The sequence below is a fragment of the Oncorhynchus tshawytscha genome, linkage group LG08 (genome assembly GCF_018296145.1).
Source record: "Oncorhynchus tshawytscha isolate Ot180627B linkage group LG08, Otsh_v2.0, whole genome shotgun sequence".
Taxonomy (NCBI): domain Eukaryota; kingdom Metazoa; phylum Chordata; class Actinopteri; order Salmoniformes; family Salmonidae; genus Oncorhynchus; species Oncorhynchus tshawytscha.
Genome location: NC_056436.1, coordinates 36,270,564 through 36,297,760, shown reverse-complemented (window position 1 = coordinate 36,297,760; position 27,197 = coordinate 36,270,564). Strand labels below are relative to the sequence as shown.

General features: G+C 39.3%; 1 protein-coding gene across 2 annotated transcripts; it reads right to left on the bottom strand.

Moving 5' to 3' along the window:
* Positions 1-3,927: 3,927 nt before the first annotated feature.
* LOC112256531 (mitogen-activated protein kinase kinase kinase 7) lies at positions 3,928-20,532 on the bottom strand. 2 transcript variants are annotated; one of them, XM_024429847.2, is made up of 15 exons: positions 20,255-20,532; positions 20,054-20,148; positions 19,593-19,703; positions 19,265-19,330; positions 18,987-19,032; positions 16,109-16,247; positions 15,710-15,834; positions 15,415-15,543; positions 13,551-13,681; positions 8,089-8,176; positions 7,771-7,898; positions 6,098-6,248; positions 5,870-5,931; positions 5,511-5,626; positions 3,928-5,191 (listed from the first exon to the last, which is right to left on the bottom strand). In XM_024429847.2, the coding sequence occupies exons 2-15, from the start codon at positions 20,117-20,119 to the stop codon at positions 5,020-5,022; spliced, it is 1,530 nt and encodes a 509-aa protein (XP_024285615.1). In that variant the 5' UTR covers positions 20,120-20,148; positions 20,255-20,532; the 3' UTR covers positions 3,928-5,019. The 2 variants fall into 2 exon arrangements, with proteins under 2 accessions (XP_024285615.1, XP_024285616.1); XM_024429848.2 differs by lacking the exon at positions 20,255-20,532 and having other exon boundaries at positions 20,054-20,245.
* Positions 20,533-27,197: the final 6,665 nt, after the last annotated feature.

The window sequence follows — 27,197 nt, the reverse complement described above, 5'->3', positions numbered from 1 at the left end:
GACAGAAATCATGAGAATAATGCTTTACTGTTTGACCAAATCATGGTTTTAGCCATCCAAAAATATAATGTTTTGAGTGAGGTGACAATGTAGAATGTGCTGTTTCTGTATTCATAGGTTGCACCTCTGTCACGTCATGCCATGCCATTGTTATGAACATTCTGAAACCGCCCGCTATCGGTGGCGCCATAGTGGTGCCCTAAAGTGATGATAAGCCCAGTCATACCGGACAGAAGCTAACTAGCTACTGTTTAGTCTAAATTATACTATAGTGTCTGGAAGTATGCCATTTCTAAAGTAGTCAAATATTTAGCAGGAAACAACTTCGCCAGCATTATCATGTTCTCAAATTTACTTTAGACAGATGGCAATGTTGTCATTAACTAGCAAAGTTCGTAAAAAATATTGTAATGAAACAGGCAGGAGGAGGTCTCGAACCCTTGACCTTCTAGCCCGAGGTTCGGCGAGCTATCGACTGTGCCGCAAAAGCATGCTCGTGCGGCAGAGTCAATTTCCGCACTTATAAACCCAGGGTCGTTACACTATGTTAACTTTAGCTATCTAAAATCTGGTGGCATCCCATCAATCTTAGCTAGCTAGCTAGCAAATGTTATACTGCACCTAAAGTCAATCTGGTGACATCAACATGTTTTTCTACTAATTATTTGCCTCCTTTTGAATGCCATTGTATTTCCAAGCCACTTCCAAGTATTTTTGATGAAATCTTCGTCATTGCTCATTGACGATGCATTGAGTAGAATGCTTTGTCGGGCATCAGTCCAAAACTAATGTTCAAAACAACATTGTGACGAAATATGCAACCCATGAACCCTTTCCGTTTTTACGATCCATGGTCTTTGCTGTCTAGCTAATGACAGAGTCGGACCAGGTCTCTTTGCTGATAGTTTTGAGATTTTTTGCACAATTTCTCTGTTATACTAATCTATAATGAGCCTTTGGTTGATCAGAGCACAACGGCCGCCACCCTACCAAGTTGGGCCAGCCCCCAAAAATTCAAAATACATCTTAACAGGCCCATGGGCTGCTGGCTATGTCACCTTGTCATTTATTTATTTTTATATTTAAAAAATATATTGTTTTTGTGTATGTCAATTCAGACCAGAACATCTGGAATTTGCCAGAATTGCCAGATGGGCAATCCACCCCTGATGTGTGGTATTCAGAATGGCCCACATTTTCAATGTCAAGTGGTATAAATAACCAAAGCTGATTCTCACTGCAGATCTATCTGTTCAACAGCTGGACATGGTGTACTAAGTGGTAATGCAATGAGCCAGTGATGGGAAGAATCACACATTTTACACTTGCTTCAAATGCAGTGTAAAATTGACAATGAAGATACATTAGAAAATTATCAGATGTTGCTTTGCTAGTCATATCCCATATAAGCGACTGTCAAAAAGGCATTTCTGAAACAGATATAACGGAGACAGGGAGACACAATTACACACGGCCAAACTGACAAGTCCCCCAGGAGGCCATGGCCTACACTTGAACATGACCTGAAATTGGAACAAAATTCTGCTGTCAATTCTCTAATTTCCTCTACTTTCTTTTAAAGCAGAGATTAAAGATGACACAGCAGTGACAGATCAGCTTGTTATTTTTCTTGATGGAAACATGTAGGCTACATTCCTGCGTGGGCAGGTTGGTGGGTGGGTAACTGGGTTCAAACTCAGTCCAAATGTTTTGTTTAAGACTGAGGGTTGTATGGAAGCATTCATACACAAAACATGAAATCGGACAACCTTATCAAATTGCCAGGAATCACAGTCTTATTGCAGCCAAGATTATCATACTCCTTTTGACCTAATTAAGCTACTGAAATAGCCTACTTTGGTAACTATGGAAACACTTTCAAGTAAATTGGTTTCGCAAACATTATGAACACAATATCTATCATACATACAGATGAAGGATCTTAATCTGATCACCCTGTTGCAGGAGAACTTGTAGTGTATTTGAGGTTTAAAAAGGCTTCCGAAATAATTTCTACTTTGAAATTTGAATTGATTTTCTCTTATGAAAAAGGTATCAATCCCTACAAAAAAATAATAATAATTACAATCCACAGAATCATTTACCTTTCCTGTTGCTGCAGGATTATTTTCCTGCTGTAGCAAACCGGCTCAAATTAAGATCCCACATCTGTACTGCGCAAAATAACATTTACATTTTTGGAAAGAACTTCATACTCAGAACAAGTCAATGTAAGGGTCAAAGGCAAAGCATACTCAACATGCAGGGAAAACAACTGTATGAAGACCAGCATTTTCACATTAGCTGAGCAGCTTGTAACAGGAATGCCAGGAATGACAGAGAGAGTGAGATCATCAGTCTTTTTCGCCAACACAAGCCAGTCATGTTAATCACTAGCCAGTGATTTAGCCGTCATATCCCCACTGCACTGCAGACAAAGCAAACCCCCTCTGTCAGGACTGAGCAAGCCCTTTGTCATCACACTGTTTCAATCGTGAGACAAAACATACTTCAGAGACATACAAATTGTTTCAAATTTGTTCCATACCTTACTCATATACTTAATTTAGATGTAATGGAGTTCATGACATTATTCAGTATGTTCGATGAGAATGCAAATGGCCACATGCACATAAGTTTATTTTGAAGAGGGGCTACCAAAATGATTTGGTATGCATAAACGCATGACCAAGCACAATGTTTAAATAGAGGATATACAACAACAAAATAGTTCTCAAAGGGTGTCACCAATTTACAAAAAGGGGGGAACAAGTCAATTGAAATAAAGGACATTTATGCTGATATTATTCTACTTCCCCAAAACACTATCTGAATAAATATTTTTCTAAGAATATATCAAACCATTGAAAACATTGATAATAGGAAATGTTTTATGCACTCAAGCATACAGGCGTTTCAGAACTGCCAAGTGACACACAAAGTGCAGATGAAATCAAAAAGATATGCTAGGGCAACAGATTATATTATATTCAATCACGAATGCCTTAATACCAAGAATGTAAAAGCAGCCTTTTCTTGTGTGCATTCACTTTTTTATTTCAGTACCTTTGAAGTTCTTGAGATATACATTCAAAAGTGCATTGACAACCTTTCCGATTTTGCAAGTCAAAGCGCTATTTAGAAAAATACAATACACAGTGAGATACAACCTAAGGCAACTTGTGAACACACACGCACACAGAGGGCAAATCAAGCAAACAAGTGAATAACACATTTGTGGAAGTACTGGAACAAGACCAAACTCAAAGTCCACAACCAGCACATACACATTTAGGAGTGAATACAAAAGTGAAATATTTGACAAAATGAACAAAATATAAACACAAATACAGAGTGGACTACGTGGTGGTGGTATTCTATGAGAAAATATATCGAAAACATCTAAGACAGATAAGACTTGAGAAAGACCTCAAAATATAGGCTACATAAAATTACTAAAAACAAATATCCTTTTGAAATATTGCCATTGCTTCTCAAGGAGCCATTGCATATACATTGAGAGTACAAAACATTAGGAACACCTGCCCTTTCCATGGCGTAGACTGACCAGGTGAATCCAGGTGAAAGCTATGATCCCTTATTGTTGTCACCTGTTAAATCCACTTCAGTCAGTGTAGATGAAGGGGAGGAGACAGGTTAAAGAAGGATTTTTAAGCATAAAAGACAATTGAGACATGGATTGTGTATGTTTGTCACTCAGAGGGTGAATGAGCAAGACAAAATATTTAAGTGCCATTGAACGGGGTATGGTAATAGGTGCCAGGTGCACCGGTTTGAGTGTGTCAAGAACTGCAACGCTGCTGAGTTTTTCACACTCAACAGTTTCCTGTGTATATCAAAAATGGTCCACCACCCAAAGGACATCCAGCCAACATTGGAATCAACATGGGCCAGCATCCCAGTGGAACACCTTCGACACCTTGTAGAGTCCATGCCCTGACAAACTGAGGCTGTTCTGAAGGGAAAAGGGTGTGCAATGCAATATTATGAAGGTGTTCCTAATGTTTTGTTTACCCTGTGTACGTAAAAAGGGAATACAGATATAAGAATGAGTATCAACATTTAAAAACACAACTTAGTCATCTATTTGTCATCTCCATACCAAGCTAGCTGTCACAGAGAGGCCAGAGTCAGACGGTGAAAACAAGCTGAGTCACTTCTTTTACAACCAGCACCTCTAGAACAGTCCTGGGGAGGGTAGAGTGACAGTCATCTGCTACAAGACAGGAAACACCTCAAGTCATCTGAGGTGTTACTGCAAGTCACCCCGCCCTTCACATCATCAATCATTTTCTACAAAGCCTTTCTGATAATTCCTGGATGTCGAGCTATGGACAGAAGTTGCCCTTAGGCACAATGGTGAGGGGGGGGTACTAATCAGTCTCTAGGGGCAACTGCATTTTCCTCTTGATGTCAATAGCTACAGTAGGAGATGACTTTACAGGGCCTCCAGACTTTCCTTGTTCAACTAGTCCAGTGTACCTCTGGCAGAATAGAATGACATCTTTCCGAAAACATGCATGTAAATTAACTTAGCTGTTCTTAATAGAGGTCTTGCACAACATTTCCCAACATTGTTGTACTGAACGCAGCTCTGGATTGAGACAGGTGGAGTATGTTGTTACTGTACAGCGCATTGGGGAGCAAGAATCTGAGGGGAGACATGCTTTGTGCAATCCGCTGCTGACTGGATCAGTTGGGGATCTACAAAGCATTCATAATGACATGGCCTTCCGCTTTGGCCACTGATCCAGGAACAGCTTAAGAGCAACAGGGAAGAGTTCACTAAATGGTCAGTCTCTTGGGCTGCTCATCTGAAAACAGTTGATGAGAAATATGAAGCAGTCATCATAAATATGGCACGTATATTTGGCTGCAAATCCCAAAACAGTTGAGGGTCTACAGAGGAGACCACACAAAATGGCCCATTGACAGTCTATTTGGCTGCTGATGATCTGAGGACAGTTCTGGGGCAGCAAGCACACATCAAGAGGTATTCTAACTCTTCTGTTGTTGCTGACTCTGAATCCGCTCCAGCTTGTTCTTACAAATGTGGAAGTAGGTGGAGAGGCTCTTGTTCTCGTCCAACAGTTTGTTGTGCTCCTGAACCAGACGGGAAGTATTTTGCTGCTCCCTTTCATCCTGGTCCAGCTCAGAGATTAACTCCTTCCTACACATCCCCACGACAAAGGGAGAGAGAACATGTTTAGCATTTAGGTAGCCTGCATTCACTGTCACTCTTCAACTAATTACTACATACAGTAAAATACTACAATATTCTGTACAGGAAACAATGTTGTTAGATTTAATTCTAATGAATGTATTCATGTTAAGAGTAACTGGTATCACAACAAATAGAAGTTAGTAAAACATCTTCGACAGTAATTAATTAGACATAACACCAGATTACGGTGCCATCTTCAGTACAGTTTGTACATATTGGACAAACATCTTCTGCATAGGGAATACTGGGCTCATATGTGACTTACTTTCTCTGGGTGAGTAGGGCAATTTCAGTCTCCACTTTCAGGTACTCCTGGGCCATTCTGCAGTGCTGCTCAAACACAGCCATGGACTCGTTGGAGTTTGAGAATGGGGCCAGGGGCTAAACCCGACCCAGGAATACACACACCACCATAATGCACTTACACTTTACACACACATTCTTATAATGAACAGTACTTTACTTTTTAAACAAATGTAATATTTCAAGTGGAGGACACATGAAACCCAAACAGGGCAGTGAGTAAGCTATGGAGATGTAAGAATGTAAAACATTGCTAGTTGGTTATCAGTATTAGGATTTAGTATCTGTCAGGACTGAGGATGAATGGAGAAAGAACAGTACCTGCAGCTGGTGATCTAGTGTCAGATAAGCCATGGGGATGGAGCTGTCCAAACCATTAATATCTGAGGACATAGAAAACATAATGGTGAGCATATACTGTATGTTGTATGGTACTGCCCCCTGGTGAACACTGTAGTGACAGTGTCAGATATTCAGTAGGTTCCATGCATATACAATCTTTGGTAAACTAGCTCTATTGTTTCAACCAATACTAAATAGGGCCCATACCTGTGGGACTGATAGGTGCTCTCAGCTCTGGCCCTGACTGGCCAGCACATTGCCCTTTGACCTCAGTGGGGGCAGGGCTCTGGGTACGCTCAGGCAGGCTCTCCATACTAGGCCCTCTGGATAGGGGCAGGCTGTGGCGTAATGTTCCCCCCTGAGAAAGAACATGAACAGCATGAACATGGATGGGGTGAGTTATTACTTTAGCTTTTGCGACAACTAAACTCAGCAAAAAAAGAAACGTCTCTTTTTCGGAGCCTGTCTTTTAAAGATAATTTGTAAAAATCCAAATAACTTCACAGATCTTCCTTGTAAAGGGTTTAAACACTGTTTCCCATGTTTGTTCAATGAACCATAAACAATTAATGAACATGCACCCGTGGAACGGTCATTAAGACACTAACAGCTTTCAGACGGTAAGCAATCAAGGTCACAGTTATGAAAACTTAGGACACTAAAGAGGCCTTTCTACTGACTCTGAAAAACACCAAAAGAAAGATGCCCAGGGTCCCTGCTCATATGCGTGAACGTGCCTTAGGCATGCTGCAAGGAGGCATGAGGACTGCAGATGTGGCCAGGGCAATAAATTGCAATGTCCGTACTGTGAGACGTCTAAGACAATGCTACAGGGAGACAGGACGGACATCTGATCGCAGTGGCAGACTACGTGTAACAACCACCTGCACAGGATCAGTACATCCAAACATCACACCTGCGGGACAGGTACAGGATGGCAACAACAACTGCCCGAGTTACACCAGGAATGCACAATCCCTCCATCAGTGCTCAGACTGTCCGCAATAGGCTGAGAGAGGCTGGACTGAGGGCTTGTAGGCCTGTTGTAAAGCAGGTCCTCACCAGACATCACCGGCAACAACGTCGCCCATGGGCACAAATCCACCGTCGCTGGACCAGACAGGACTGGCAAAAAGTGCTCTTCACTGACGAGTCACGGTTTGGTCTCACCAGGGGTGATGGTTGGCTTCGCGTTTATCGTCAAAAAAAATAGCGTTACACTGAGGCCTGTACTCTGGAGTGGGATTGATTTGGAGGTGGAGGGTCCATCATGGTCTGGGGCGGTGTGTCACAGCATCATCGGACTGAGCTTGTTGTCATTGCAGGCAATCTCAACGCTGTGCGTTACAGGGAAGACATCCTCCTCCCTCATGTGATACCCTTCCTGCAGGCTCATCCTGACATGACCCTCCAGCATGACAATGCCACCAGCCATACTGCTCGTTCTGTGTGTGATTTCCTGCAAGACAGGAATGCCAGTGTTCTGCCATGGCCAGCGAAGAGCCAAGATCTCAATCCCATTGAGCACGTCTGGGACCTGTTGGATCGGAGGGTGAGGGCTAGGGCCAAATGTCCGGGAACTTGCGAGTGCCTTGGTGAAAGATTGGGGAAACATCTCACAGCAAGAACTGGCAAATCTGGTGCAGTCCATGAGGAGGAGATGCACTGCAGTACTTAATGCAGGTGGTGGCCACACCAGATACTGACTGTTACTTTTGATTTTGACCCCCCTTTGTTCAGGGACACATTATTCCATTTCTGTTTGTCACATGTCTGTGGAACTTGTTCAGTTTATGTCTTAGTTGTTGAATCTTATGTTCATTCAAATATTTACACATGTTAAGTTTGCTGAAAATAAACACAGTTGACAAATGCATCACCTTTAAAGGTTTGAACTGAAGTGGAAATTTTTCGTTTTTCAGGGTGTCATCTCTCTCTTGACAGTTTGTTCCATGCTCCATGTTGCCTTCGGATCTGTAGCTGTTGATAGTGTTGTCTGCATTGGAACCTACAGAAGAGAAGATGGCTTTTTTAAATGTTTTTCCAGAAACTTCTGTAATAACAGCAACTTCTGAACTTCATTAATATGCATTTCCAAAGTTTTGACTCAATTTTAATACAAGATATAGTGTTACTTGTCTCCAAATGTTTATAAAATCCATAAACTTTCAAAGCGTATCTAAATCTACGGAACTCACCTGTGCTTGTGGCTGATGAGGAGCCACTCCTGCTGTTGCTTGGACACTGGTGGGGGTACTGAAGAGGCTCATCAGATCCTGGGAAGTACTGCAGACACATGGGAGGAAGAGTGCAATGAACAATGCTTACAGGAAATGTATACTGAACAAAATATAAAAACTCAACATGCAACAATTTCTAAGATTTTACTGGGTTACAGTTCATATAAGGAAATCAGACAATTTAAATTAATTAATTTGGCCCTAATCTATGGGTTTAACTTGACTGGGAAAACAGATATGCACAGATACCTTTATAAAAAATAAATAAAGTAGGGGCGTGGATCAGAAAACCAGTCTATCTGGTGTGACCACCAGTTTCCTCATGCAGCGCGACACGTCTCCTTCGCATAGAGTTGTTCAGGCTGTTGATTGTGGCCTGTGGAATGTTGTCCCACTCCTCTTCAATGGCTGTGCGAAGATGCTGGATATTGACGGGAACTGGAATACGCTGTCATAGACGTCGATCCAGAGCATCCCAAAAATGCTCAATTGGCGACATGTCTGGTGAGTATGCAGGCCATGGAAGAACTGGGACATTTTCATCTTTCAGGAATTGTGTACAGATCCTAGCGACATGGGGCCGTGCATTATCATGCTGAAACAAGAGGTGATGGCGGCGGATGAATGGCACAACAATGGGCCTCAGGATCTCGTCATGGTATCTCTGTGCATTCAAATTGCCATCGATAAAATGACATTGTGTTCATTATCCATAGCTTATGCCGGTCCCAGACAATCCCGCAGGTGAATAAGCTGGATGTGGAGATCCTGGGCTGGCATGGTTACACTTGGTCTGCGGTTGTGAGGCCAGTTGGATTTACTGCCAAATTATTCAAAACAACGTTGGAGGCGGCTTATTGTAGAGAAATGAACATTAAATTCTCTGACAAAAGCTCTGGTGTACATTCCTGCAGTTAGCATGCCAATCGCACACTCCCTCAAAACTTGAGACATCTGTGGGATTGTGTTGTGTGACAAAATTGCATATTTTAGAGGCCTTTTATCATCCCCATCACAAGGTGCACATGTTTAATGATCATGCTGCTTAATCAGCTTCTTTATATGCCACACCTGTCAGGTGGATGGATTGGCAAAGGTGAACTGCTCACCAACAGGGATGTAAACAAATGTGTGCACAAAATTTAAGAGAAAGAAGCTTTTGGTACATATGGAATATTTCTGGGATCTTTTATTTCAGCTCATAAAATATGGGACCAACTCCTTCAATGTTGCATTTACAATTGAAGTCGGAAGTTTACATACACCATAGCCAAATACATTTAAACTCAGTTTCACAATTCATGACATTTACTCCTAGTAAAAATTCCCTGTCTTAGGTCAGTTAGGATCACCACTTTATTTTAAGAATGTGAAATGTCAGATTAATAGTAGAGAATGATTTATTCATATTTTATTTCTTTCATCACATTCCCAGTGGGTCAGAAGTTTACATACACTCAATTAGTATTTGGTAGCATTGCCTTTAAATTGTTTAACTTGGGTCAACGTTTCGGGTAGCCTTCCACAGGCATCCCACAATAACTGGGGTGAATTTTGGCCCATTCCTCCTGACAGAGCTGGTGTAAATGAGTCAGGTTTGTAGGCCTCCTTGCTCGCACACACTTTTTCAGTTCTGCCCCCAAATTTTCTATGGGATTGAAGTCAGGGCTTTGTGATGGCCAATGCAATACCTTGACTTTGTTGCCCTTAAGCCATTTTGCCACAACTTTGGAAGTATACTTGGGGTCATTGTCCATTTGGAAGACCCATTTGCAACCAAGCTTTAACTTCCTGACTGATGTCTTGAGATGTTGCTTCAATATATCCATATAATTTTCCTCCCTCACGATCCCATCTATTTTGTGAAGTGCACCAGTCCCTCCTGCAGCAAAGCACCCACACAACATGATGCTGCCATCCCCGCGCTTCACGGTTGGGACGGTGTTTTTCGGGTTGCAAGCCTCCCCCTTTTCCCTCCAAACATAACGATGGTCATTATGGCCAAACAGTTCTATTTTTGTTTCATCAGACCAGAGGACATTTCTCCAAAAAGTACAATATTTGTCTCCATGTGCAGTTGCAAACTGTAGTCTGTCTTTTTTATGGCGGTTTGGACCAGTGGCTTCTTCCTTGCTGAGCGACCTTTCAGGTTATGTCGATATAGAACTCATTTTTACTGTGGATATAGATACTTTTGTACCTGTTTCCTCCAGCATCTTCACAATGTCCTTTGCTGTTGTTCTGGTATTGATTTGCACTTTTCACACCAAAGTAGGTTCATCTCTAGGAGATCTCCTTCCTGAGCGATATGACGGCTGCGTGGTCCCATGGTGTTTATATTTGCATACTATTGTTTGTACAGATGAACGTGGTACCTTCAGGTGTTTGGTAATTGCTCCCAAGGATGAACCAGACTTGTGGAGGTCTACAATTATTTTCTGAGGTCTTGGATGATTTGATGTCAATCAAAGAGGCACTGAGTTTGAAGGTAGGCCTTGAAATACATCCACAGGTACACCTCCAATTGACTCAAATGATGTCAATGATGCCTATCAGAAGCTTCTAAAGACATGACATAATTTTCTTGGATTTTCCAAGCTGTTTAAAGGCACAGTCAACTTAGTGTATGCAAACTTCTGACCCACTGGAATTGTGATACAGTGAATTAAGTGAAATAATTTGTCTGTAAACAATTGTTGGAAAAATTACTTGTGTCATGCACAAAGTAAGTGTCCTAACCGACTTGCCAAAACTATAGTTTGCTAACAAGAAATTTGTGGAGTGGTTGAAAAACTAGTTTTAATGACTCCAACCTAAGTGTATGTAAACTTCTGACTTCAACTGTATATTTTTGTTCAATATAGATATAAAATCAAACACTCAAACTGTGGAACAAAGACACCCTTTCTTAATAACTAAGGGCCCGATTCAGACTTCGGTCAGAAATGTATGCGCCTTTTCAACGATCCCTTTAAATACAGTGCATCTTTCATTCAAATTTTCTCGACAGACTCAATATAATATATAGGGAGAACGGGTTCAGAACGTTAGGGATCAATTAAAGAAAGCCATCTATATACAGTGGCTTCAGAAAGTATTCAACCCCCTGAGTTAATACGTGTTAGAAACACCGTTGACAGCGATTAAAACTGTGACTCTTTCTGTGTAAGGCTCTAAGCTCTTTCCAAACCTGGATTGTGTTGTGCAAGATTTGCCCATTATTCTTTTCAAAATTCTTCAAGCTCTGTCAAATTGGTCAGGGCGTGAGTTGGGGTGGGCAGTCTATGTTTGTTTTTCTAGGTTGTTATATTTTTATGTGTTTGGCCTAGTATGGTTCTCAATCAGAGGCAGGTGTCGTTCGTTGTCTCTGATTGAGAATCATACTTAGGTAGCCTGTTTTCCCCATTTTGGTTGTGGGTGTTTATTTTCTGTTCTGTGTTTTGTTGCACCGTTCAGGACTGTTCGTTTGTCGTGTATTGTTTTTTTTGTTTCAGTATTCATTCTTTATTAAATTACAATGAACAATTACCACGCTGCACCTTGGTCCTCTCTTTCTCCCGATGACAACCCTTACATTTATCCTGAAAACTCCCCAGTCCTTGACGATTACAAGCATACTCATAACATGATGCAGCTTGAAAATATAGTCGTACTCAGTAATGTGTTGTATTGGATTTGCCCCAAACATAACGCTTTTTTACCCATCTACCTATAGGTGCCCTTCTTTGTGAGGCATTGGAAAACCTCCCTGGTCTTTGTGCTTGAATTTGTGTTTGAAATCACTGCTCGACTGAGGGACCTTACCTTACAGTACGTGTGGGGAACAGAGATAACATAGTCTTTCTAAAATCATGTTAAACACTATTATTGCACACATTGCAACTTATTATGTGACTTGTCAGTCTTGTCAGAATGTCAGTCTTGCTATAACAAAGGGGTTGAATACTTATTGGCTCAATATGTTTCAGCTTTTCATTTGTAACTAATTGGTAAACATTTCGAAAAACATAATTGTGTGTAGGCTTCCGGCGCCGACAGAGATGGCCGCCTCGCTTCGCGTTCCTAGGAAACTATGCAGTTTTTTGTTTTTTTACGTGTTATTTCTTACACTAGTACCCCAGGTCATCTTAGGTTTCTTTACATACAGCCGACAAGAACTACTGAATATAAGATCAGCGTCAACTCACCATCAGTACGACCAAGAATATGTTTTTCGCGACGCGGATCCTGTGTTCTGCCTTACAACCAGTGTAACCGAGTGGATCACATGCAGCGACCAAAAAAAAAAAAAAACGACTCAGAAAAAGAGGGAAACGAAGCGGTCTTCTGGTCAGACTCCGGAGACGGGCACATCGTGCACCACTCCCTAGCATTCTTCTTGCCAATGTCCAGTCTCTTGACAACAAGGTTGATGAAATCCGAGCAAGGGTAGCATTCCAGAGGGACATCAGAGACTGTAACGTTCTCTGCTTCACGGAAACATGGCTCACTGGAGAGACGCAATCCGAAGCGGTGCAGCCAGCGGGTTTCTCCACGCATCGCGCCGACAGAAACAAACATCTTTCTGGTAAGGCCAGTGTCAAAAAAATCTCAATTTAATCCATTTAAATTCAGGCTGTAACACAGAATGTGGAAAGTCAAGGGGTGTGAATACTGTCTGAAGGCACTGTATATGATACAAAATTTTTTTTTTTTTAAACTGAGAAAAGCAAGGGCATATAATTAAAACATTCTAGAGTGCATAAATCTACTTGGTAGGTTAGGCGCTAAATAAGCCTATAGTTTGGGTCTCCAAATTTCATCCCCTCACATTACGAGGACATACAATAACAATTGTGAATAAAGGCACAGCTATTTACAGCCTACTTCACTGTGGAGAAGGGTCCGAAATATATGTCTTGTTGAAATTATTTTCAGTTTGCTTCCATATGAATGGTTTTACATTCGTCTCCAGCAATCATAAGGAAAAATATTTTTAAACAATTGCCATTTGTAGGCCTAATTATAATCGCTTTCTCCAAAAGGATAAATAACTAACCAAGCTCTTATCAATTTATACATTTCAGTGCATGTAGAATGGTGTTATTTCTATTGGAAATAGTCCATGCTTTTCTACTTGGAAACGACAGGTGCTCGACCTTATTCATGATTTCCTGTAGACACACCTCTGCCACATCTACATTTCTATGACCTCCACCCCAAACAAATAGCTGGCTGTGTTTCCTCATACTTAAGTTCAAGGTCAGAATACTCAGAGAAAAGGGAATAAAGTTCAATTTCCGCATGTAACTTGGGTCTGAATTCCCCTCTAAGAGCGAAGTCTTGAAATTGCAGGTATTACTAACATATATGGGTTATTATTAGAGTTGTGAGTGTGAAGTTCTGAGAACATGGGTCTGTGGGGTTTTCCAGTACTGTACCTTCATGAGGCTTGCCATGGTGTTTCTGACCTCCTCCATGGAGGGCCTCTGGGCAGGGTCTTTGTCCCAGCAGTGTGTCATCAGGCCCTCAATGGGCTCCGGGAGGTCCTTTATCAGGGGTGGGCGAGTACCTGAGAACACATACAGGATACTAACGTGTCAGCGGGTAATGTCAGTCTAAAGTGGCTTCCTCTACTCACCTTCTTTCTGTCATTTAACAAATAGGTGAGGTTTTCTTCAAACTTACACAATTGTTCAAAAGTTTGGGGTCACTTAGAAATGTCCTTGTTTTCCATTAAAATATACATAAAATGAGTGTCAAAATGAATAGTAAATATAGTGAAGACGTTGACAAGGTTATAAATAAAGATTTTTAATTGAAATAATAAATGTGTCCTTCAAACTTTTCTTTCGTCAAAGAATCATCCATTTGCAGAAATTACAGCCTTGCAGACCTTTTGCATTCTCGTTGTCAATTTGTTGAGGAAATCTGAAAAGTTTTCACCCCATGCTTCCTGAAGCACCTCTCACAAGTTGGTTTGGCTTGATGGGCACTTCTTACGTACCATACAGTCAAACTCAATAGGGTTGAGATCCGGTGACTGTGCTGGCCACTCGATTATAGACAGAATACCAGCTGACTGCTTCTTCCCTAAATAGTTCTTGCATAGTTTGGAGCTGTGCTTTGGGTCATTGTTCTGCTGTAGGAGGAAATTAGCTCCAATTAAGCGCCGTCCACAGGGTATGGCATGGCGTTGTACGGTGTTGCATCGAACCCACAAATGCTGATGCTCCAGATACTCAACTAGTCTAAAGAAAGACAGTTTTGTTGCTTCTTTAATCAGAACAGTTTTCAGCTGTGCTAACATAATTGCAAAAGGGTTTTCTAATGATCAATTAGCCTTTTAAAATGATACACTTGGATTAGCTAACACAATGTGCAATTGGAACACAGGAGTGATGGTTGCTGATAATAAACTCTGTACACCTATGTAGATATTCCATTAAAAATAATCAGCCGTTTCCAGCTATAATAGTCATTTACAACATTAACAATGTCTACACTGTATTTCTGATCAATTTTATGTTATTTTAATGGACAACAAATTTGTGACCCCAAACTTTTGAACGGTAGTGTATATTCCACCTCACTACACAGAGTACCAGTCAAAAGTTTGGACATACCTACTCATTCAAGGGTTTTTTTATGTAATAAAAACTATGAAATAACACATATAGAATCATGTAGGAACCAAAGAAGTTCCCTTTTTTAAAGTTATTTACATTTTCCAGATTCACTGACCTTCATGTCTGAAAGTAATGATGGACTGTCATTTCTATTTGCTTATTTGAGCTGTTCTTGCCATAATATGGACTTGGTCTTGGTCTTTTACTATTTGGTAAAAGACTATGGTATTTTACCAAATAGGGCTATCTTCTGTATACCACCCCTATCTTGTCACAACACAACTGATTGGCTCAAACGCCTTAAGAAGGAAAGAAATTCCACACCTGTTAATTGAAATGCATTCCAGGTGACTACCTCATGAAGCTGGTTGAGAGAATGCCAAGAGTGTGCAAAGCTGTCATCAAGGCAAAGGGTGGCTACTTTAATGAATCTCAAATATAAAATATATTTTGATTTAACACTATTTTTGGTTACTACATGATTCCATATGTGTTATTTCATAGTTTTGATGTCTTCACTATTATTCTAGAATGTAGAAAATTGTAAACAATAAAGAAAAACCCTTGAATGAGTAGGTGTGTCCAAACTTTTGACAGGTGCTGTACATTTTTCTCTTTATTCCTCTGTGCGTGTGTATGTATGTAACTAAGAGTCTATGGCTCTGTGACCTCTCACCTCTGTGCACGGCCCACATGATGCAGAAGGCCGATCCTCCGATCTCGTCAAAGGGCTTCCTGCGAGTGATCACCTCCCACAGGATGATACCCCAGCTGAACACATCACACTTTTCACTGTAGTTACTGCCTGGACAACAGAGTCACAGAGAGAGATATAGGTGAGTGAAGGAATACAGGTTAGACTGAGAACCTAGATTGTTCTATTGGTGACACAGAGAGAATTGGTGCTCAGACCATTTTAGTCTTTTGCTTTTGAATGAAAGGAGGAAAGCGCCTTGCTATAGGATACATGCCTTCAAACACTTCTGGTGCCATCCAGGCTGCGCTTCCTTTGTTGTTGGTCATGTGTGTCTGAATGTCACAGGCTGTCCCAAAGTCACAGATCTTCAACACTGTGCCCCCCTGTACAAGTAGCAGACTGAAACAAATTTCTAGGGTTTAGGTTCAGAGAGTGCAACAACTTCATTAAATATGTAAGTACTGTAAACAGACTTGTGTTCATGAAATTCTGGTAACTTTCCCACAATTCCCCCATTTTCCAGAAATCCTGGTTGGAGGATTCACAAAGTTCCTGCTTATTGCCCCGTACTTCCAGGAATATTCAGGAAAACTGGGAACATTTGGGAAAGTTTCCAGAATTTTGCAACCCTAAAACAGACAGTTTAGGAACAGCACACACAAAAGGGTCATACTTGGGTGGTTTGAGGTCTCTGTGAATGAGGGCCTTGGGTTTCATGCCATGGAGATAGGAGACCCCCTGAGCACACTGCAGACACCAGCTCATAGCATGGGATGCACTGTACTGGGGCAGGGGCTCAGCTCCATGCAGAACTGGGAATGGACAGACACAACACAGTCAAAAAAATATGTATGTATTCTGTCTTATTTATGACACTTTTTTTGGGCCAATTATGGTCTTCAATAAAGGGCAAAAAGAAAAACAAGTTCCCCACCTTCTCCCCCTTCCACTTGCCTCCTCCATTTTTGTAGTACTGCTTTTATCAGTTGGTTGTAATTTTGGACAGAGTAAACATGTCCATATATGTTTGTTAGCTGCACATGTGGCATAACTACACCGTATATTTGAATTTAACCACATTATTTATTGGAATATTTGTTCTGTCTTTTCTGGAGGATAAAACTGAAATTGCAACCAGCTTTGTATGGCTTGTTTTGGAAAGGGCAATATTTTCAAAGAGGCTCCATTTTCATTGAACGGAAAGTGAGAGGTTGTAATCTGGATAAATGGAAAAATGCTATTTTTGAACAAGGGATGAGCCATTCTTACTAATCTACTGGAGATCCAGTTTGGGTTTAAGTATAACTTTTGTAATACTGATCATTTTAGTGAGAGGTTTAATGCTTTAATATTTAATCATTTTAGCCCCCACCGAACTCATATTCATTATATAAATATGCACGTTTAATTTTGTCTGGCTTGCCATTCCAAACAAAGTGAAATAATTTTTGTTAAAATAATTTAAAAGACAAATTGTTTGGCATAGGCAGGGCCAATAGAAAATAGGCAGTGGTGTAAAGTACTCAAGTAAAATTACTTGAAAGTACTACTTAAGTTGTTTTTTGAGGAATCTGTGCTTTACTTTACTATTTATATTTTTGACAACTTTTACTTCACTACATTCCTAAAGAAAATAATGTTCAGGTAATTGATGCAGGTAATGGTTTGGGTTTTTAATTTACTTTCTATACCGGTATTTGAATGTTTGGTTTGTTAAATGTGATACGCCGTGTGTAATGTCCATTTTTATAGTTTACTTCTCATCTCTCTCGATCCATGCCACTTTCCACACAGACCAAGCCACGCCCCCTGTCACTCAAGGAGCGCATTTGATGATCCTCAACCACGAGACACTTTCGTTCAGTCTGCATGGTCAATGCAGCACATACAACAATGTTGACAACAATGCTGTTTTCACTTTTCTTCTTAATATAAATCCACTATCGTTCTATAATGACACTATTAGTTTGTGTTTCTTACATCAGCAAACAGCTAGTTTGTCTTTTCTTAGCAAGTTGCCCTAAATCTTGTGAGATGCTAATTGTTAGCCGCTAATGCTAATAGCTAGCTAATAAATGTACTAAGAGCAAACGTAGCTAGTTAATAGAGACTGATTACCAGCGATGGTGTGTACCTAAATCAGCATGTTGTTTGTGCAACAGTATATTCTATATCAAAGAGGAATATGCAAAGCAATATTATATTTTAGCAACATGAAGTAGCTAAGAGAAAACATGCAATGTAGCCAAAACTTTTAGGGTCCCCTAGGAAACACTTATCAACAATTTAGTTCCTACCCTGTCGCAATAACTCCTCCCTGGCATTTTAATTTGTTGTCATCTCAAACAACACGTTATTCAAAGTGCCCACTATTATATTCTAACTATAGAATTAGAATAGTCATATTTCCATGATTCCAACAGTTTTGCTCTAATTGGCAAGTCAAATCGCAATTGCAACATTTGGTTAAAAATAAGTCCTATATGATTTGCCCATATCATGCAGTGTGGAAATTCTCTCAATTGAACAGTGGTGTAAAGTACTTGAGTAAAAATACTTTCAAGTACTACTTAAGTCGTTTTTTTTGTATCTATACTATTTTTAACTTCACTACATTCCTAAAGAAAACACTGTACTTTTTACTCTATGCATTTTCCCTGACACCCAAAAGTACTCGTTACATTTTGAATGCTGAGCAGGGCAGGAAAATGGTCCAATTCACGCACTTGTCAAGAGAACATCTCTGGTCATGTACTGCCTCTGATCTGGAGGACTCACTAAACACAAATGCTTCGTTTGTAAATTATGTCTGAGTGTTGGAGTGTGCCCCTGGCTATCCGTAAATAAAAAATGGTGCCATCTGGTTTGCTTAATATAAGGAATTTGAAATTATTTATACTTTTACTTTTGATACTTAAGTACATTTTAGCAAATACATTTACTTTTGATACTTAAGTATATTTAAAACCAAATACTTTTAGACTTTTACTCAAGTAGTATGTTACTGGGTGACTTTCACTTTTACTTGAGTAATTTCCTATTAACGTATCTTTACTTTTACTCAAGTATGACAATTGGGCACTTTTTCCACCACTGTAAATAGGTAAACTGGGATATGACTAAAGAATTTAATAATTTTTCCACAAATAGGTATTTACCATTCCATGGTAGCAAGATCTTATCTATTTTTGCTAACTTTCTGTTAAAACGTGCTGCAGCTCCTTTATTTCTTTAGGGATATGAATACTGATTGTGTCCACATCCCCGTCAGACCATTTTATTGGTAAACTACACAGTAATGTAAAAGTTGCATTTAAAAAAAATCCAATATGTAATATGGTACACTTATCCTAGTTCGAGGTCAGAAAACTGATCTAGATCCTCTGAGGTTGTGGAGGGATCCAGATTGCAGATTTAAGAGGACGTTTGAGTCGTCAGCATACAATGACACCCCTATGTATTATTGTTGGATCTGATTTTAATAGCTAACATTTCGATGGCCATAATAAATAGATATGCCGTCAGTGGAGAGTTAAAGAGTAATTTCTTACCATTGTATAAAGAGCCACCTTCAGCGTATTCCATAACAAGACAGACCTGTGTGTGAATGTTTCAATCATTGTGATCAAAAGGGGAAAACACTTACACTAGGCATACTGTATGGGATTGCAAATATGGTGTCAAATTAATGCAGACAAAAAAGTGTAGACCTAATAAATGAATAATAACTACTAATAATAACAACTAATAAAGGAATAATGACACTACAGTATATCGTTGAACACCAGGCAAATCATACTAAGAAGGCAACATTCCTGAATGTACTTACTGGATTATGACATGAACCATAGAGCTTGACAATATTTGGGTGATTTACTCTGGAAAGCTGGCGGAGCTGGATGAAGAAGAGACATGGATAAGTGAAATGGATCTCATCATCTAAACACGCACGCACATTTCCTTTCCATTGTAATTGGATATCATTTGACTGCTGCTACCTAATATAAAACGTGTCAATAAATGTTAGTGGTATTTTTTTTAAAGGATGGACATTATTGTGATAACAAGACAAACGCATTTCAACAATACACTATACCCAAAACCAGGCTTACACACACAGAAAAAAAAGTGATTTTCAGGCAAGGATGTTCCTGTACCTCTACTACAAAAGCTTTCCTCTCAGATTCACTCTCTATGGTCTTGATGGCCACATCTTTGCCTTTCCATTTGGCCTTGAAGACAACTCCAAATGTTCCTCTGCCAACAACCTGGAGAAACAAATGTCACACATCCATAAAACACTGCAACTCTAGTCTAGTAGCATGTTTTCAAGGAAGACGTTGCATGACGTTGCCATGTTTCAGAGTGGTGGTCTGTCTCGTTCTTTTCTGTATAGTCTACAAATCATTCTTGATACTGTAGCTGGTGTTTTGAAATAGGTATCTTGGCTCCATAGTTGAAATGGGCATTCAGAAGTTACATGGATGAACACAAAACTAAACTTCTCTACTATTAAACTAGGCTAGCTAGTGTGATTTCTCTCACCCCTGCCTGTCTTCATTTTCTCACTCATTGAAGGCTGATGGTTTGGTATGTATAGCTATCATACGACACTTACCTCTTCAACTTCTATATCCTCATATTCTATCTCTTCAAATGGATACCCAGGAGGTGTCTCAAGCATCTTGACGGCTTTAGACTCCTTACAATAAGCTAGAAAACAACAACATATTGTATTAGCGTACTGTCTGTCGTTAAAACCTAGTTATTTCATGTCACAACCCCTCCGTAATCGTTTCCATTCGCTGTTGAAACATACATCAGAGCAGGAAGTATGAGTTGGTTGTCCGTTCCTAGACCAAGCCGCTGTTTCGAACACTCAGGACGAAGAGTTACATTTTATTAAAAGCGATACACTATGAACAGCTGTTTATCAGCATTATGTCTGAGTAAGTTTGTTACAACCGAAGTGGAAAACCCAATGGAGTGAATAGCAAATTAGTACGAGTTTTATAGGTTTAATGTCAGAGAAGAGTCCAAACAAATGCCGTTTGTTCCATGGTTTGCGCAGTGAATGTTCCCAGCCTTGGGGTGCATTCAAGAACAGTAAACTCTTACATATTACCAACAGTCGGTGCGGGACTCTCAAAATACATCCCCGGCTCAACCCCAGATTGAAAAGAGGAGCACCTCCAACAAAGATCTGATAGATATAACAGATTATTATTGTAGTGCGTGAGCGTATTTATTGGGTTGTCAACCTTTGCTGATCTTAAACAAAGCTCACTTTTATTGTTGCATCTGCCTTCCTGGGCGATAGAGGGCGACATACACGAGAGCGCCTCTGTATATACCTGCTTGTTTTTTTTAATGGTTAGCGATGTGTCAAAGTACGTGTCATACCGCTGAGAAGTGACCAAGAATAAGCAAGACCTAGCAATAAATAACGACGTGACCTCGGCGATTTCGATTCAAAATAAAAGTTCCGGGAAATGACGATATGAAATTATACAAATGGTCGGAATTCGTAAAATTGTATTACGAAATGTTAGCAGACTTCGAATTGATCACAAAAGGTCAATAGTTAATGGCTTTAAAAGAACACATAATAGCATTAAAATGAATGATTACTAGATAGTTATTATGGTAACATAATAACTAACTAGGGGGTGAGCCAATTGGAAGCTGGGGAGGATTAGGTGACCATGATGTTAAAAGGGCCAGACAAAAAGTATGTATAATGCAACTGTTAATATTAATAGCAATAACAATTTTAATATAGAAAGAATTATATATATATATATTACTAGTAATTATATTATATTTATAATTTAAATCACATTGTTAATTAACACATTTGTATTGCACAATGTTACGCACACTCTTCATATTGGACATAGTGCATTCGGAAAGTATTCAGACCCCTTCCCTTTTTCCAAATTTTGTTGCGTTACAGCCTTATTCTAAAAATGGATTTAATTTTTTTTCTCATCAATCTACACACAATACCCCATAATGACAAAGCAAAAACAGGTTTTTAGATATTTTTGCAAATGTATTAAAAATAAAACACAGAAATACCTTATTTACATAAGTATTCAGACCCTTTGCTATGAGACTCGAAATTGAGCTCAGGTGCAACCTGTTTCCATTGATCATCCTTAAAGTGTTTCTACAACTCCATTGGAGTCCACCTGTGGTAAATTCAATTGATTGGACATGATTAGGAAAGGCACACACCTGTCTATATAAGGTCCATCTGCCCCAATTCAGATTATAGAATTGTCATAGTCATGGCACGTTTTGTGTAAGAGCTATTGAAGATTGAAAGCAAAAAAACAAAACAATTCAAGATATTTTAACAACAAAAAATAACAGTGGATTTGTCTCCATGCTCCCCTGATTCAGGGTATATTCAGGGTATATTTTCATAGTCATGGTACGCTTGTGCAAGCACTATTGAAGATTGAAAGCACAAGAAAAAAAATATATACAGAATTTGACACAAAAAGCTGTGAGTTTTTGATCATCCTCCCCCAATTCAGAATATATACTTTTCATAGTCATGGCACACTTTGTGTAAGAGCTATTAAAAATTGAAAGCAAGCGCAAAAAAATAATATATATTTATATATATGACATTTCATACATAAAAGCTGTGGAATTTTGTCCATCCTCCCCCAATTCAGATTGTATAATTTGAAATTTGAAAATTGAAATCCCCCCAAAGCAAAAATGATTCAAATAAACTAAAGCCATGGATTTTTGTCCATCCTCCCCTGATTCAGAAAACATAATTTTCATAGTCATGGCATGCTTTATGTAAGAGCTATTAAAAATGTAATCAAAACAAAAAAAATATTATGACATTTCACACAAAAAGAAGCCATGGACTTGAAGATTGAGCTACTGAAGATTGAAAAACAAAACAAATACAAAATACAGTCAAATAACTAAAAGCTGTGGATTTTTGCTACGTTGAAAATCTCTTCACAGCTATTTTTCAATCTGTATAGCACAATTGTAAAAATGTTGGTCCTAAAATGAAACTAGTATACATTCTTATTTATCACAATTTTCTTTAACCAATTTTGGTCTTTAATGCAGGGCCGACAGACAAGTTCCTTACTTTCTCCCCCTCCCCCTTGCCTCTTCCATAATGCTGCAAATCGTTGGTTGTAATTTTGGATAGAGCAGACATTTACATATATTAGCTACATGTGTGACATAACTCCAACACTCCTTTTTATAATATAATTTACAAAGACTATACCATTATAAAACATTTTTTTGATCAATTATTATATTTGAGTTTAACCATAATATTTGTTGTAATATTTGTTCTGTCTTTTCTGGTGGATTAAACTGAAATTGCAACCAAATTTCTCTGGCTTGTTTAAAAAATTGCAATATTTTGGAGACTATTTCATTTTCAAATAACCGAAAGTTAGAGGTTGTAATCTGATTAAAGGGAAAAAGGCCATTCTTGAACATGGGATGAGCCATTCTTACTAATCTGCTGTAGAACCAATTCGGATTTAAGTATAGCTTTTCTTGACGGAAGCCTTTAGTGAGAGGTCTAATGCTTTAATATTTAATAATATCTGTCCTCTTGCCATTCCAAATAAAATTGAATATTTTTTGCTCATATCATTTAAAAAACAAGTCGTTAGGTGTAGGCAGGGTAAGCAAAACAAGAGGTTAGAAAAATGATCTAGATCTTCTATGGAGGCTATGGAGGGATCCAAATGGTGGATTTAGAAGAAACTGGAATCATCAACGTACAATGACACCTTTGTTTTTAAGCCCTGGATTTCTAGCCCCTTGATATTAATAGCAAACATTTCGATGGCCTTAATAATAAATATATATGCCGATAGTTGACAACCTTGTTTTACTCTTCTTGACAGTTTAATACTTTCTGAGAAGTAGACATAATTTAATATTTTACACCTTGGGTTACTATACATAACTTTAACCCATTGTATAAGAGATTCTCTAATACTGACATATTTCAGGCATTTATATATACATTCCAGTCACACTTTATCAAAGTCAGCTTTGAATACCAGGCCTGGTTTCCCAGATTGGTCATAGTGTTCTATTGTTTGCAGTACTTGTCTTATATTATCTCCAATGTATCGTCCATGTAAAAAACCTGTCTGATTACGATTATAAATATCCAACAATACCTTTTTAATTCTATGCGCTATGCATTTTTCTTGAAGTTTTGTGTCACAACACTGAAGTGCAAGGGACCTCCATTTTTTTTTAAATGGACTGGATCTTTATATTTAGCACCTGGGTTTTGTTTCAGTAATAGTAAAATCAGACCTTGCGTATCTGATAATCTACCATTTATATAGGAGTGGTTAAAACATGCTACAGTAATAATGGTCCTCTGAGTACATCAAAAAAGGTTTGATATACCTCAACTGGTATGCCATCCAGCCCTGGAGTTTTCCTGGAAAATTCAGGCCCCTTTACTTTTTTCTCATTTTGCTACGTTACAGCCTTATTCAAAAATGTATTACAATGTTTTTTTCCTCATCAATCTACACACAATACCCTATAATGACAAAGCGAAAACAGGTTTTTAGAAATTTTTGCTTGTTAAAAAACTTAAATATCACATTTAAATAAGTATTCAGACCCTTTACTCAGTACTTTGTTGAAGTATCTTTGGCAGTGATTACAGAGTGGGGAGTTTCTCCCATTCTTCTCTGCAGATCCTTTCAAGCTCAGTCTGGTTGGATGGGGAGCGTCGCCGCACAGCTATTTTCAGGTCTCTCCAGAGATGTTTGATCGGCTCTGGCTCTGGCTCGGCCACTCGAGGACATGAAGAGGCCTGTCCCGAAGCCACTTATGCGTTGTCTTGGCTGTGTGCTTAGGGTTGTTGTCCTGTTGGAAGGTGAACCTTCGCCCTAGTCTGAGGTCCTGTGTGCTCTGGAGCAGGTTTTCATCAAGGATCTCTCTGTACTTTGCTTCGTTCATCTTTCCCTCAATCCTGACTAGTCTCCCAGTCCCTGCCGCTGAAAAACATCCCCACAGCATGATGCTGCCAACACCATGCTTCACCTTAGGGATGGTGCCAGGTTTCCTCCAGACGTGAGTGACTCTTGGCATTCAGGCCAAAGAGTTCAAACTTGGTTTCAACAGATCAGAGAATCTTTTTTCTTATGGTCTTTGAGTCGTTTAGGTGTCTTTTTTGCAAACTCCAAGCGGGCTGTCATGTGCATTTTACTGAGGAGTGGCTTCCATCTGGTCACTCTACCATAAAGGCCTGATTGGTAGAGTGCTGCAAAGATGGTTGTCCTTCTGGAAGGTTCTCCCATCTCCACAGAGGAACTCTAGAGCTCTGTCATAGTGACCATCAGGTACTTGGTCATCTCCCTGACCAAGGCCCTTCTCTCCAATTGCTCTGTTTGGCCAGATGGCCAGCTGTAGGAAGAGTCTTGGTGGTTCCAAACGTATTCCATGTAAGAATGGAGGACACTGCGTTCTTGGGGACCTTCAATGCTGCGTTAATGTTTTGGTACCCTTCCCTAGATCTGTTTCTCGACACAATCCTGTCTCGGAGCTCTACGGACAATTGCTTTGACCTCATCGCTTGGTATATAGACCTTATATATACAGCCTTTCCAAATCATGTTCATTCAATATAATTTACCACAGGTGGACTCCAATCAATTTATAGAAACATCTCAAGGATGATCAATGGAAACAGGATGCACCTGAGCTCAATTTCAGCATCTCCAATCCAAAATTAAATCTAGAATCGGTTTCCTATTTCGCAACAAAGCCTCCTTCACTCATGCCACCAAATATACCCTCGTAAAACTGTCTATGCTACCGATCCTTGACTTCGGCGATGTCAACACCCTACTCAGCAAACTGGATGTAGTCTACCACAGTGCCATCTGTTTTATCACCAAAGCCCCATATACTACCCACCACTGCGACCTACCTGTATGCTCTCGTTGGCTGGCCCTCACTACATATCCGTCGCCAAACCTACTGGCTCCAGGTAATCTATAAGTCTTTGCTAGGTAAAGCCCCGCCTTATCTCAGCTCACTGGTCACCATAGCAACACCCACCCATAGCACGAGCTCTAGCAGGTATATTTCACTGGTCATCCCCAAAGCCAAAACTTACTTTGGCCGCCTTTCCTTCCAGTTCTCTGCTGCCAATGACAGGAATGAATTGCAAAAATCTCTGAATCTGGAGTCTTATATCTCCCTCTCTAACTTTAAGCATCAGCTGTCAAAGCACCTTACAGATCACTGTACCTGTACACAGCCAATCTGTAAATAGCACACCCAACTACCTCATCCCCATATTATTACTTACACTCTTGCTCTTTTGCACCCCAGTATCTCTACTTGCACATCATCATCTGCACATCTATCACTCCAGTGTTAATGCTAAATTGTAATTATTTTTGCCTCTATGGCCTAATTCTTGCCTACCTCCCTACTCTTCTACTTTTTTTTCTATTATTCTATTTTTATTTTATTTTGTGTTATTGACATTACGTTTGTTTATGTGTAACTCTGTGTTGTTGTTTTTGTCACACTGCTTCACTTTATCTTGGCCAGGTCACAGTTGTAAATGAGAACTTGTTCTCAACTGGCCTACCTGGTAGAAGGTAAAATAAAAAAATTGAGTCTCATAGCAAAGAGTCTGAGTACTTATTTCTGTTTTATATGTTGAAATAAATTTGCAAACATTTCTAAAAAGCGGTTTTCGCTTTGTTGTTATATGGTATTGTCTGTAGATGGCTGAGGATTTATTTTTAAAATCCATTTTAGAATAAGGCTGTAACATAACAAAATGTGGAAAAAGTCAAGGGGTCTGAATACATCTGAAGGCACTAGCAATAGGCTATAATACAGAGACCTACATATATCACACACACCCAACTCTCTTATACCTTCCCAGTCATTGCAGGTATCTAACTGTATGTTACATTACAATACAATGCAACAGAGCAACAAACCATATGTCCAGAGTTAAATATGCAAAATGTACTGCATTTCAACTGAGTTGCTACTCTTTAATGGCCACAAAATGATCAGTGATAAGTGAATTGTTGTGCTTAACGTTTGCTTAAAGTTTTGAAAAATTTGCCATTTTAATGATCTGTTTAGATTTCTGTGCTTAGACTTGTGAAAATGTACCACATACTTGAGGAAATTGCTCTAACTTCATAAAACAAAATGGTAATATGTTTATCTTTTAATCATGTTTATTTCCTTCCTTATTTCCTTTCCTTCCTATCTTATGAAAACTGCACTTCAATTGAAAAGTTGTCCATTGTGGCACATGTATTTGTGTAAATATAACCTATCAGTCTCATATGAAAAAAATATATTCTGATTGGGCTCCTGAGTAGAATGGATCACCCTTTTTAATTTAACACAATGTACAGGAAATTGTGTACGGTGCCAAAGGCCTATGTATATCCAATATGAAAAACATACTGCATTAAAGCTGATCCCCCACAAAAAAAATTGAAATCAGAGTGCCGTTTAACTGCAGTATGCTGCAAATACTGCATCCAAAATAACACTGTTTTTTTTACTACAGTAATTTTGCAGTGTAACTGCAGTTATTCTGCAATTACTGCATCCAAAATACCACAGTTGACTGCAGTTAGTACACTTTTACTGCAGTTTCAAAACTTCAATGTTTTTTGTAAAATAATAAATTATAGGAGTAGACCTACACACACAACAAAACATTATTGACCATTTAGGCT

Coding starts and splice junctions, on each gene's coding strand:
- LOC112256531 (XM_024429847.2), bottom strand. CDS start 20,119: ATGCTTGAGACACCTCCTGGGTATCCATTTGAAGAGATAGAATATGAG. Junction 8,177..13,550: donor CCATGGCAAGCCTCATGAAG/GTACAGTACTGG, acceptor ATGTGTCTGCAG/TACTTCCCAGGATCTGATGA. Junction 7,899..8,088: donor CTCATCAGCCACAAGCACAG/GTGAGTTCCGTA, acceptor TCTCTTCTGTAG/GTTCCAATGCAGACAACACT.